We start from the raw sequence: 14,591 nt of genomic DNA, 5'->3' as shown, positions 1-14,591 counted from the left end.
GTCAGAAAACATTGTTTTCATCCCAGGCACATCCATTTTGTAACGATTTCCAGAACAATATACTTGCATGTGCAGTTATTTCCTTAAGTCTGATGAAACTGTTTATTCCACAGACTTGTTACGATGCTACACTTCTGCAGTCATGCTGAGAGAAATTTTACTGATGAGTGGAAGACAGTTATAGGGTATTATAAATCTTGCCAAACACTTGTAGACACTTGCCTTTCTTTTTTTTGTCATGCATTCAGTGCTCTTTTGAAACTGAAAACTTCATATATCAATGATCCTGTAGATGTATTAGCATTATTCCACTGATATTTTCATTAGTTAACCTGTTTCTGATTGAAGTGAATGACTGTTGATCTGGGTAAAGAAACCCCTTTCACAATTTGTAGTTCAGAGAGGCATGTGTATTGCTCATTCTGCTAGCTTTATCCAGACCATGACCTAAGGAATTTTGACTTAAATTTTGTCCTCGTCTATGGGGTTTCATCACATGCAGACTGAATCCTAGTTAAAACTCCAATTATTCTGTTTGAAAATACTGTCCCCAAGTTATCCATGACCCATTTATTATCCGGATTCAAGTCAGAAATCCCAGCAGAAGGAACATTAAAGCAATCTGGTATCAATTTATGACCTGCTATTGTCTTGACCTTGCTTGAATGAATTACCAGTCATGCACTGATATGGTTATCAGCCACAAAAAACACCATGGTGATGAAGACTAAAGCAGTTTACATGTACAAAACACCATCACACTTCATATAGATGATCTGCAATGCACATATTTTTATTTGTTTAGGTTAAGATTTCACTGCACAAGCTCATGTGCACTGCTAATATCAAATCACATAAAAGACAGTCACATCTGTGTGATTAATCCACTCACATGACCAGGCATTATCACTGCTTCAAAGTAATTATTGAAACTGTATTGTAAATTCATTTTATGTTTCTAGGTTATTTTTGTTAACCCATTTATATGTTTCATGTTGTTATTTTATGTCACAATTGGTTTCTTATCCTATAGTGTTTTTTTTAGACATTTTCATGTGTTTTATGTTGTCTGTATGCAAACAGTTCTTATTCACTTGTGTGTTTACTTGACGTTGTAAGGCGCTTACAACTTTCCTTAAAGATTATGTGCTCTATTAAGTCATCACTGTAATTTTTATTATTAATAATTAGGAAGTGAAACAGTTCTGCAAAGTATTCTTCTTACTAATTTTTACTTACCAGGAGAATCTTGTGATGTAGACAAACCTTTCAACACCCAGTGAGGACTAGCACAAGAGATCTGAACTATCTGAATCTGTTTTACATGCATCTTCTGTATCTGCACCTGGAATTTATAAGCATACATTGAGAACTGTGTACTATGGCGCAAACAATCCATTTAAGAGACATGGTGCTATATTTATCTAGTGATAAGCCCATGCTTGATGATAAGCCAACCCCATTTTCCCCAAATATTTGGGTCAATATTTACCAAAGGCGTCATCTAATAATAAGTCCATATCCCCTGCTTTTGGTGCAACTTTTCTTAGCTCCTGGCCTTATCATGGCAAAAACACTTTGAATGCTGCTGTATATAAGCAAATCTTCTCATGTACATATCTGTGATGTGAAATGGTTTGCCTTTACACGTCATGTCAACCTATCTTTAAACTGTTCTTATTAACTGGATTATATTCAAATGTGCATGACCTGGTACTGTTTGTCCATAAATAAATACTGTTTTTCCAATGTCTTTTATAAAGTTAACATCCAGAAGAGTAATATCGTAACCTGCTGTGATGACAACATGAGTATTATGGCACACTTCATGTTTTACTGTTATATTTTATTTAAAAGATATATTATTTTCAGTGATAACAAGAGTTTCAAATTAGCTACTGCGGTGGATGTGGCTTGTTGCTCTCTCTCTCTCAACTTGACATATTTCTTGGAAATATTTTTCCATTTCACATGACAACGGCAATCATATCTCTGGTCACGAGACATACTCAAACTGGCACGTGATGTCCAATAAACGTAAATGTGTCTTTTCCAGCATTTATTCGCAAGAATCTGAATACTCCTTTTTATTCTTCTGTGTTGATTATTAACACTTTTCAAGAAGCATATTTTCCCTTTCGTCTTTAACATGCATTGCTTTCTGGATGCCATTTAAAAAAATTACATATTCAACAGTTTAATCATGCAGACGCTTCGCATGAACAAATAGGTGCAGTTAAAAGCATCTGGGGTGCTGCCGAAAAGTTAGTCTGGTTCCCGGACTAATTTCACCAATTCTAATACGAAACCAAGATCCAAATTAAACACGGACAAACCAATTATCCAGATTTTACGGCAACGACCATTTTTCTTTTTTGCATGTATACGATAAACCCATACTTATAAACCCATACTTGAAGGGTAATTTTCATAAGACTTACAGCAAAATCATAAGGGTTGGCAGGTCTGATGTCCTTTTAGGAAAATTAGTGATAAGATTTTTTGAGCTGGCAACTATTGTAGCCATATTTAATACGGCTAATGATTTCTAAATTCAGGTCAGTAACATTTTCATAGACATGATAAAGAAGTCTTCTGGTAAAAGTTCCATGTCAATATGACTTTCCTTTCAGAAGGCACAGCAAGAACAAGACTTTCAAGATGGCTACCATGGTGATTATACTGAACATGAGATTCACAAAATTTTCATTTAGGATCCAGAAGAAGTCTTTAAGTCAAAACACCATGCTGATATGACAATCCAGAATAGCAAGAACAAGACTTTCAAGATGGCAACTGTGGCAGCAATATTGGATGTCTGTGAAAAACCATTTCCATTTATGACCAACTAGACCATGGGATAAATGCGTGCAGATTTTCACATCAATCCTATAAATAGTTTAGGAGAAGCAACGATAACAAACATATTCTAACAGATGGACCATCAACACATGACAGATCATCTCACAAGCTCTTCTGGTCTATGTCCAGCACAGCAGAAAATGTTGGGGTTCTTCTACCACAAAAATATATAAGAATATTAAAGGGATCTTGGAAAAATTTAATGGAAAAAGTATTAGGATAACATAATAAAGCAGTGGCTGGGAGGCTTTCAAATATCCAACATGAATGGAAGACAAATATTAAATCTGCTTCTTTCTTCCTATTTACTTTCTTACATACTGTTTTATTTATTTAAAAAGCAGCAAAAAAGATATCTTTTTCAAATTAGTAGAAATGTATCTAGACAGCACAAGTGTATCTAGACAACACAAATGCCTCTTCCGCTATCGTGTATTTAAAGAAATACTGGTTCAAAATTTGATGTCAAATCTCTAACCCTAAATAGGGCAATAAATGTCAAATGTACAACCAGCTATGTGAAATTAAAACTGATCAGGTCTTGTCAATACAACCAAATTTGCTTTCAAATTTGAAGTCCTATGTTATGTGGAATTTGCAGTGCCAAGACAAAGTTAAAAATTCAAAATTAGGCTCTAATTCAGTAAACTGCATACAATTAAGTTAAAATCAAACCTGAGGTAGTTCTTCTCAAGATAAACCCTTGTGTAAAAATTAATTTCAATTCACCGAGTCCCTCAAAAGCTGCCATTCTGAAGTCAAACAAGTGACATAACTCTGAAATTTTGACATAAATACACCCCAAAAAAAGACATGTTTCTCCAATAAAATTTATACTAAATTATACTGGTCTAATAAAAGTTACCAAGTGGAAACAGAACTTATCATAAAAAGGAAAACTTCCAGGTTATACAAGAGCCTTAACTCACATCTGGACATAAATGTTACCAAATACTCTGTAAAGTCCTTCAAAGGTCACAGAATGGAAGCAAAAATCTGACTTGATGGGACATGAAGTGTTAAGACAATAACAATTGGCAACGTCCCCTCCATAGATGGGTATAACAAGCATGTCTTGTTACTGAACCTACCTGACTGAGATTTTCCATCTCACATGACAGAAAACAGGCACCAACTTTCCCATCACAGGTAAAGCTATCATATTTACTAGCTCTGTAAGCCACTGCTCGTACACTTAATGATTCTATCGTGTTCACTATTGTTGTGTGACGTAACAGACGATGCCTGTAAAAATGAAGAAATTATATGTTTATAGAATATGAATCTCCTAGCATAATAAGCTAAACACAAAAGTCAACCTGACATACAGAATGATAAACGGATGATTGGATAAAAATAACACTGTTCGTCCCTTACACATTTATTGTGAGGAATTCAGATTAGTCTACTGGGCAAGAATACACCTACATGTTAAAATGCTAGTAAAAAAAGAAACATGTCAAGTCGAGTTCCATGTGACCTTGTGGTGTGGAAACTTTTGAACCCAGTAAAAATGTAAAAGCCTTACAACTTAATGTTCACATGGATTCAAATTCTAAACAGGAGCCATCCAAAGCAAATAAAAGCACAAAATAAAGAGGCTAAAAAAGCTATAGTAATTAAGAAACATCCTCTGGCCAAGACTCTTGACTGTAAATGGAGAAGAAAAAAAAAGACATGACCTTTAAAAAGAACATTAAAAAGTGCAACTTTCTCTGAAAGTGTAAGTCCCATTTGTTATGTATGACTGATTTAATTTATATTTATTTTAATTTGTTCGTCAGTTTTAAATTTTTTATTCTTTTATATGCTATTATAAAGTAAATTTATTCACTGGAGATGATATTTTTCCAGAAAATTGGTTGACCTGAATCATTCTTTTCATAAGCACCAGGTGTTGGCCTGGATGCTGACCTTGATTCAAAATTAGTAAACAAAGTTCTATTTTTATTTTAAAATGATTGCTTGTTGTCAAGGTCATGATGGGGCTTTGGGTTTAAGTTGCAAACAACTTTTTTATTTCTTAGAGAAAATTATTGGTCTAATCAAGGCCATATTCTGTGTACGTGATACAAACATGATCACGTAACCCACCCCCTTCTGATTACTTGTGGGAATTTCGAAACTGTGTCTTATAATACAATATAACCTTTGTTTTAGAGAGAGAGATCTCAGTGTGGGGCTTTTTACACTGATGTCAAGTTAATTTGATGTAGCCAGATTCTGAGCTATAATTTTCTTCAGATCAGTTGGATTTCAAAAGGATTAATTCTTTTTTCTCTGGAAATATTTTGAGTGCTCACACAGAAATTTTGGAAAGACACTGCTTACAAATTTAATTTGTATTTCCAACAACAGAGTGCAATTATTTGTTTTCTACAAGGAACTGTAGACAAGCACAGTACTGACCACAGAATACGTCATCATCATCCATCTTGGATTTTCCATCAGGATTCGAACTTGAAATTATTAGAACATTTGTTACTAGGACTTTTGCAAAATAATTCATGGATTATTCTTAGATTATGTTTTGGATTTGATTCTTGAAACTATCAGTTCTTCTACTTTTTTCATTTTTACAGAATTTTTCCAGGAAAATAAATTATTTGTTAAATTTTAAAAAAGCTTGTTTTCACTCTTTGTGTTACTGTTTATTCGAACCTAAACATGTAAAACATTAAACTCACCAGTTAGTAACAAATTTTCTGAAATTTAATTAAGTTACATCTCTTCATCAACACAGACGGCACTAGCAAACTCATCAGGAATCAAGGAGTAAATTTTTCATAAACATAACAGCGAGCATCAAATGGACAACAAATTTTCATACAAATATACCACAGCATCTTTAATTCCATTATCTTGAATTAGTCTAATAATTAATTTTGGCCAAAATAATAACAGTTTATTTTAAACATTAATACTTTTCACAAATTATCTGTATCTTTCATTATTCTTTACCTCTGAAACCATTTTCACCTACTTAGTCTTTATGACCAATTCTTGTTCTGTACATGTTTGGTTTCTTTTTACAATTAGAATCCATATTTTTGGTCCACTATGTTCATGCACAAGTCATTTAAATTTATTTATTCCAAAAAGTTTTGATTTTCCAGAAATCATCCCTGTAATTCAGAATGCAGAACTTTCTCTAAAAATCTGTAACAATTCCACAAAATCTAGATTGGATGGCATCTCTACATCAGTTTTACATGTGACTGTGGAATGAACAAGAATGAAATTTTATGAATTCTAACAAATTATCTGACCCAAGTTAACACTGAAATATATATTGCCAAGTAACATGTCAAAGTAACGCTTACTGCCTTACAAATGGGAATATAAATACAATCAGTAACATCAGGGCTGTGAATGAAACGGACAGCAAATGTTTAAAATGTATCTCACTTGCAAAATGAGGTCTAACATCATTAAATTGTCACCTTAAGAAAAATACAAAAATAAGAAAAAATTTCTGTGTTGTCAAAAAACAATACATCCGCAGTGTACTCACAGCACATAGCCTATTCCTGAAACAAACTAAAATCAATAAGCTGCAATGAAAGCAAATTCTACTACAGGGACAACTGGTGTTTTGATCCTTTTAATTGCAGTTGTTGTTGTTATAGGGTTTAACGCCATTTTTCAGCACAGATAGGCTATACAAGGTGGTCAGCATAAATGGTAGAGGAAGAACCAGGGAAAACCCCTGAAAGAACCACCATCCCACAAGAAGCTACTGGCAAGCTCTCTCAAATACTCACACTGTCCGAGCCCTGAGACTCAAACCCATACAGACAGAGGTGAGATGGCAGTGATCCCTAATGGTGAGCACTTTAGACCACTTGGGGACCCTTTAATTGCAGTAAACATCAAACTAAAATGCAGAGTTACTTCCTCTGTATAAATGACCAAATTGTCATGTACACATTGTGTTGTCACTTTTAGCCCATATAGGCAAACTGAGTATGAGATATAAATAGGTGTTGACAAGTTTTCAAATTAATTGTATTAATCAACCTGCATGCAAGTTTCGGGTGACTTCTAACTGGATGGTTTAGTCATCAGGTTCTGTTGTGACATGGGTACATCTGTCACATAGGAAGTGTTACAATACAGATCAAGTAGAAAACATCGCAATGTTGCCATAAGGTGTACATAAGGATGAGAGCTGATCAATTAGATCAGTCTTAATTCTTATGTTCTTGTTTTAAAATCAGTCTGCAGATGTGTTTGACGTTGTATTTAGATATAATTTGAGAAGAAACATTCTTTTCAGATTATTTATTGGAGTTACAAAGTGCTTATTGACTATGGACTAAAATAATATTCTGGAATTATTGTGGCTTTATTCAAAGGAGTTTTGGACAATGCCACTGTGATAAATCAACACAGTTGGCACATCAGCTCATTGGAGGACCTGGAATTAATTAAGAAGACTCAATTCTTTGGGACTTGTGTAGAACTTTGTAGGATTATTCTGAATTTAATTCATAATACTTTACATTCCTCTTAAATTTTCATTTTATAACTTAGAGAATTAACTTATTTATTAAGTTTTACAATATTTGTTGCTGGTTTTGCTTCTTTCTGTGATTTAGGTTAGGGACTCTTCAGTCATACAAAAAATTGGGGCTCATCCAGGATATGAATTTCTTTCAAATATTTGAGAGAAATTCAATTTGCTTTTGAAAATTAAATTCATTTTGTTCTAGAATTTTCCTGATCCCTGGTATTTTTTATTTCACACTGTGAAACCAGCAAGCTTTCACAATGTCATCTAGAGTGGAGAGTTTTGTTTCTAATCTGATCCAGGAAGGGTTAGACTTTAAAGAAAGACCAAACGCTGGAGCTTGCAAGCCACTATTCTATTTCCGACATAAAAGAAAGTTAAAACATGAAAATAAAAATATTTTGATACAATATTTTGTGGAAAAGAATATTTTTGATACAAGTGCTTTGGGATTAATTATCAACATGAATCTGGCTCTAAAATGAAAGTGATAGAATTGAAATTAAAAAACCCAGATGGAAATAAAATTATAAAAAACTTTAGCTACAAAAAGAAATGATGAAAATCCAAACTGAGAAGAGGAAAGAGAGAGAGAGACAAATGCAAATATAAATTCAGAAAGAGGAAAAATTCAAATTAAGAAAGAAGAGAAAAAGAGACGCACACGAAAATGCAAATGCAGAAAGAAGAGAAATGCAAAATCAATGGAAATACAACTAAAAAAAGAATTAAAGCTGGCAAGCAAATAGACTCTCCTCACAAAAGTTCAGGTTTTAATATTAGCAAAAATATTAGGTTAGAACCCCCTTCTAAATAAAAAGAAGTAGATCAATATTTTCCTCATTTTGAGAAAACTGCTGAGAATTTGAAATGGTCAAGAGAGCATTGGACTTTGTTATTACAGAGTGTACTTATTGGCTAAGCTCAAGAAGTCAACACTTCAATGTCGGTACAAAAAAGTGCTAATTATGATGCAGTTATGGAATGTCGCTTGAAGGGTCATGAGCTGGAACCTGAGGCATATCAACAGAGATTTAGGATTTGTAAACAAGAAACTAGCCAAACCCATGTCAAACTCAGTGAATTTAAGACCTGTCTTGATAAGCAAAAGGTAAGAACTTCACAAGATGCTGTCTAAAGTCGCTGATTACTCCTTGACTCACAAAGTTTTGTTTGTCAAATAGGTTTCCTCTGAGCAGGTTTCTAGCTAGAAACCATCTCAGACTCATATAAGTATCTCCAAATCTCAATTTGGCACAACTTAAATAATTCAAACTTCTGATAAGATTGATTAGAAATCCTTATCTCTTCCTATATGCACTTATGGCAAGAAATTAGGGCATATTATTTCTGATTGCTATAAGTTAAAAAACAAAACAAAACAAGCAACAGAATAAAGGCAGAGCTATTCCAAATGCTCTTATTTCTAAGAGATCAAGGTCACAGTCATATACTGAAAACAATAGATTTGTTGGGTCAAACAAATCCCAGTCTGATTTTATTATGGAGAATTATTAACCATTTATCTCGAAGGGTTCTGTATCACTTACTGGTGATTCTGCAATCCTATCCCTATTAAAATATTACGGGACAGAGGAGCTTCTCAGTCTTTTATTATCAGGTAATTTGCTTTTATCTGTGATGTCTTCTTTTAGTGAAAGTGTTCTTATTCAGGGAGTAGAGTGCTTTGGTAAGGTTCCTTTCCACTGTGTAAATCTGTCATTAGACTTAATCTTAGGACCCATGACAGAAGTAGTCACATCTTTGCCCGTTGAGAATGCTCATTTATTGTAAGGCAATCACTTAACTGGAGATAAGCTTGTGGCTAATCCATCTGTAATTGATAAGCCTTTTTTATATCAAAAGGTTGATCCTGTTGAGATTGAAATCCCCGATTTATTCCCTACTTGTTCAGTTACCAGAGCTATAGTAAAATGAGCTCTTGAGAATTATGTTGACCAGCAAATTATTCTCTTAGCTGACACATTTATTGGTCAGCATCTCAATGAGGTCTTGTGCAGAACTTTTTTGGATTATTTTGGATCTAATTCATAATACTTTAAGTTCCTCATAAATTTTCATGTATAACTTTGAGAATTAAATTATTTGTTAAGTTTTAGAAAAGTTGTTGGTTCTGCTTCTTTCTGTACTTAGTTTAGGACCATAGAGTTGTAACTATAACTATTAACTCTTACTATATATATGTATATATATATGTATATATATATATATATATATATATATATATATATATATATATATATATATATATATATATATATATATATATATATAAAACTATGTTCATTGTTTTAAACTTAAGCATACATAAACTGCTGTGATGAACTATAAGCTCTGAAAATCCAACACTCTCTGCAACATGCATCGAGGGTTTAACTGAATGGTCAGCTCTACATTAGAAAAGGGCAGTTGTTGTTTACACACAATTCAGAATTAAAGTAATACAAGGCATGTTTAGATAAATATATAGCATTCATATAGAACTCTTTGAACAAAATATTTAGAGAGATGAGGCAATGTATTTATCCAGTAACAATTGCTAGTTATGAATGATGTATGAATAGATTAATGACTGTGCTGAGTTAGGTCTAGAAAAATCAGATATGGTAACAACCTTTAATTGTGATTGTGTTTCATTTATTTTATTCAATTTAGTTAAGTACCTTGTGCAACCAAGCAAGTGAAAATCTGATCTGTGCTGTACATTAGAGGGAATAAGCTTATTTCGACAAATTAATTATTTCAATCCAAAAGTCAATTTATAAAATGAAGATTAATGAAGTATAACAATGTGCATAAACCCTAAACAAATAAAGCAATCAATGATACTGTGCCACTTTCTGGTGACTAAAGCCTTAAAGTGCTTCCATTATTGTGATATCATGTACTATTTGTTTTTATTTGTCATAGATATGATGCATTTATTTTCTTCTGTATTTACAATTACAAGATCGGATCCTTGAATATTTCGCCAATAGTAAATCTCCAAATTACATTCTGCTAGTAAAAGATGTCCATGTTGTAAAAAATGCCATTTTCCGCTACCAATATCAATAGAGTCTAGCGACGTAATTTATCCATGGCAATTTGTATATGGATTCAAATTTATATGTTGTACCCACCTTATTTTAGACATCTTCTGAACTGGTTCATAATAGAAGAGAAAATCTACTTCATGGATCCCACCAATATCATCCCCTCGAATCCAAGCAGGAATTGAAATAGTACTCTTTGGCTGCAGTGTCCCATTTGGAATGCTGATATCTACAACACGACTGACATTACCAGTGTCCTTACAATTGAGTGTTGTTATAACATGAGTCCTATTGACGGCATCAGTGATATTGTCTGTGTGGTACACTCCAGCAAACTTTGGTGACTCACCATGGCTGCTGAGTGTGAAAAATTTGGGATTACTACATGCCACTTTTAATCTATGTAAAGGACTAGATCCACTGTTTGTGAAATATACCACTATAGGATGGACTTCACCACATAACAAAGACTTTGGGAAATTAGAAAAAGATGCCTGGAAGAAAACAAATAAATTATATGAGGTAAACATAATCAAATTTACATGGAAAAAGCTTGCTGAGTAGTGCAAACAAACAATTACAATGTGCTATTTTGATATTTTTAAGAGCTTAAAACAGAAATGAGCTGATTATAATTAAACAGCTATCCCTTTTCCCAGCATTATGTTACAAATGTATGACAACTGACATAACCCAACATTAAAAATAATTTAATAATTTGCAGTACCTTTTCTGGCAGTCAATTACTCAGATATGAATCTCAATAAATCACACAGATCATACACTTTTATTTCATAAGAATAAACCTAGTAGTTATTCTCTAGTTCTTTCTGGCACAAGGATGAAAAGATATGTAAATAATAACATGGAATCACTGGAACACGAGTATCTCACCTACAAATGAGGCACTGATGTATCCCCATGTATCTGACTTGTAAAGACCAATGCCAAAATGTATCCCATTGTATCTGCATTGTAAATACCAGTGTAATGGTGTATCCTGTATCTGAATTTCAAAGACCAGTGAAATGATGTATCCCTCTGAATCTGAATTGTAAAGACCAGTGGCAAAATGTATCCAATGTATCTGAATTGCAAAGAATGGTGCAAACATTTATCCCCATGTATCTGACTTGTAAAGACCAATGCCAAAATGTATCCCATTGTATCTGCATTGCAAATACCAGTGTAATGGTGTATGCTCCTGTATCTGAATTTCAAAGACCAGTGAAATGATGTATACCTCTGAATCTGAATTGCAAAGACCAGTGGCAAAATGTACCACAATGTATCTGAATTGCACAGAATGGTGCAAACATGTATCCCCCGTATCTGAATTGCAAAAATTTGTACACAAAACTTTAAAATAGAACCTGGATGTTGACCATGATAATGACACCATTACCATCACTGCTGAAAAAGTAAAATGTTGTTTCATCATGCTGACATTGGTGAGACAATAAATAGTACTGGTGTATGTGTGTGATTTGGATTTTTAACATAGCTTTGACAATTTTTCAGTCATATTGCTACGATGTCTAGCACAGGGGCCTCATGCCATAGACATGTAGCATTGTAGCATGATGTCCCACCCAGTCACATTATCCTGACACCAGGCCAACTAGTCCTAACACTAACCTCTTAATGCCGAGCGCCAAGTGAGGCAGCTGTTAGTATCATTTTTATAAGTCTTTGGCACGACTTGGCCGGGAATCAAACCCATGACCTCCCGCATCTGAGGCGGACACTCTAACCACTAGGCCACTGGAGCGGTGAACCTAAATTTGATATTTAGCGCTGGTACATATTTACTTACAGACTAAATTTTTTATTACCATACCTGCAGCAGAGGCATTTCTTGCTGAATGACTAGATCTAACCGCCGATCTGGTCCATACATTTTGTTCACCATCTCTTCCTTTTTGTTGTTTAATCTGGGCCCCTGAACTTCAAGTTTCTGCTTTCCCCTGACATAAACTGTGCTTACATAACTGGCTTTAGGTCCACTTCCCCCTACTCCTCCATTCCCCATTAGACCTCCCTGAGATGCCACGGAGAAGCCAGGTGTGCTACTGCCCAGATTATATGCCAATCCCACAATTCTTAAGTCTCCCATCTGCTGAGGTATCAGGGTAAGCTGAATCTGTTGGGGAAAATACAGTATGTAGAGTAAAGTCCCACAAAGAACAGGTATATATATATAACCTGAAATCAAATTATTTGAAAACCGTGATTTGTTTGTAGAAAATATAAAAGGAAACAACACTCTTTTTTAATAGATGGCCAACTATCTGACAGTGTTACACAATTACTTTTTATGATGCATATTGCGTAATTATCCACAACTCAAGATGCACTTCATAATGAAGCTGTTCTCCCAGATGAGGACAGTACTGCATCAGAGATACATTTTTCAGTTTTTCCTTCTTGAATGGCCACTTCTCTTATAATACCATCATTTTAATGCAGACAGTAAACTCAGAAGAGGATGTTTTTGGTGCTTTAGTGCACATCAACACACGAGGTTTATATCACGCTAAGGTAATGTGAATGAAGTACATTGCCCAGGGGACATACCATGGCAGCTTACCTAGGCAGATTCAATAGCAGGATTTGAATCCATGTCCTTCAAGTCACAAGTCCACCTTACTAATACTGAGCCACTGCAGCTCTTATTAATTCTGCTCCAAGGGTATGTACATCCCTCTGTTGTCAGGTGTGGCGGTAATCTGTTATGTAGAGTAAACTTTAAACATTGATATCCTTAATGATAAAGATTACCAACCAGAAATGCTGACAATGTTAAATTTAAGTATAACTGAAACACTGTCTAGCTGAGAGTTCTTGTATGTCTGTTAACACTGTATCAGAGTGCACCGGCATGCATGTTAAAAACATAATTATACTAGTGTTATTTGTGTATCTGGACTCACTGGAAGCCTTTCACTGCCCTGCAGAATGATCTCCTCTATCACCTGGCTGTGGATAATCTCATCAGCCAGTAGATTCTGTAAAGTAGGAAATATCAATTAAGTACATTTGAAGATAAGTATTATGAAATATATTTTTCTGTAATACCAGAATTTCCAAGAATGGTATGACTCACCTCCTCTCACAGTGCATAAATCAGTAGTCATTAAGTAGGTCATTGTGATTCACTTCAAAATGCATTTATGATGTTGCATGGCCCTCCAACAGTCAAGCTCAATGCAAAACCTATCATCAGAACATAAATTATGTCACTGCAACCTACATTTTGCAATAAATGAAACCAAGTTCACTTGTAACAATATGAAGCAAGAGTTCTGGAGCATGCATATTTTGATTATGAACACTGTTTAGCTGCATAAAACTGTTCACCGTGACATATATTTATCAGTAGTTTGCCCTAGTCCAATAAATAATTTTAGCAATCTATCCATACTTTGAATACCAACACTCAAAGCTGGAATAACATTGCCAGAAACTCACAAAGCATGCACAAGTCTATTTCTAGTACCACTGATCGTCTTAGCTGACATCCGTGCACCCCCTTCTATGCCAATGGTTAGCATCAATTTGCAGATGCAAGGTCACATTTCTTTATGCAATTTTTCACCTCCATTTTGACCACCTCATCTGTTATTCAGAGTTATTTTATCTGCCAAAAGCTCATTACAATATCAACTCCTGAAATTTATGTTTAATGACTTCACTCATAAATGGTCTTCAGTGATAAACCTGACAAGCCTAGTAGTAAATGAACAGAAATCTAATAAGCATCATTTTCATAGAAAATGACTGGTTGTAAAATGTATGCCTTGAATCGTAACCATGGTGAAATCATAGCAATAAATGGACCTGGATGCATCTTTCTGCTCTAGCAGGCAAGAGAAGAAACCCGTGTACCATGGTAAAGCTTAATGTATGTAGTAAATTTATAGAAGTTCCTGCTGCATACAACAAATACTATAGACAACATATAAATTTTAAAAACTAAAGCGCAGAATCTTAATGTTGACACTGTTCATGCTGCTATTGTAAGCATGGCATGTTACCCAAAGATATGATACAAATTTTAGCCACATTGTAATATCATCCCAGAGGTTCAACTCAAGATCAGCTACAAATGAAAAAGGCAATACAAGAAACCAATGTTTCCTAGTAAAATATCTTTGAGA

The 14,591-nt window shown here is 34.3% G+C and overlaps 1 protein-coding gene across 2 annotated transcripts in view; it reads right to left on the bottom strand.

Annotated features, from left to right (window-relative positions):
• The window catches only part of LOC149782788 (trafficking protein particle complex subunit 8-like), a 175,596-nt gene that overhangs the window by 42,767 nt on the left and 118,238 nt on the right, over positions 1 to 14,591 (bottom strand). For both annotated transcript variants that reach the window (XM_089934298.1, XM_089934299.1), the window contains exons 18-22: positions 13,365 to 13,439; positions 12,272 to 12,574; positions 10,519 to 10,925; positions 3,954 to 4,107; positions 1,240 to 1,345 (exon numbers count right to left, since the gene is read on the bottom strand). In XM_089934298.1, the coding sequence (XP_089790424.1) occupies positions 1,240 to 1,345; positions 3,954 to 4,107; positions 10,519 to 10,925; positions 12,272 to 12,574; positions 13,365 to 13,439 (1,045 nt within the window). The remainder of the gene's footprint in view (positions 1 to 1,239; positions 1,346 to 3,953; positions 4,108 to 10,518; positions 10,926 to 12,271; positions 12,575 to 13,364; positions 13,440 to 14,591) is intronic.

The sequence above is a fragment of the Sinohyriopsis cumingii genome, chromosome 15, assembly GCF_028554795.1.
Source record: "Sinohyriopsis cumingii isolate HCF-2022 chromosome 15, ASM2855479v2, whole genome shotgun sequence".
NCBI lineage: Eukaryota > Metazoa > Mollusca > Bivalvia > Unionida > Unionidae > Sinohyriopsis > Sinohyriopsis cumingii.
This window is presented reverse-complemented; position numbering and strand designations above follow the sequence as displayed.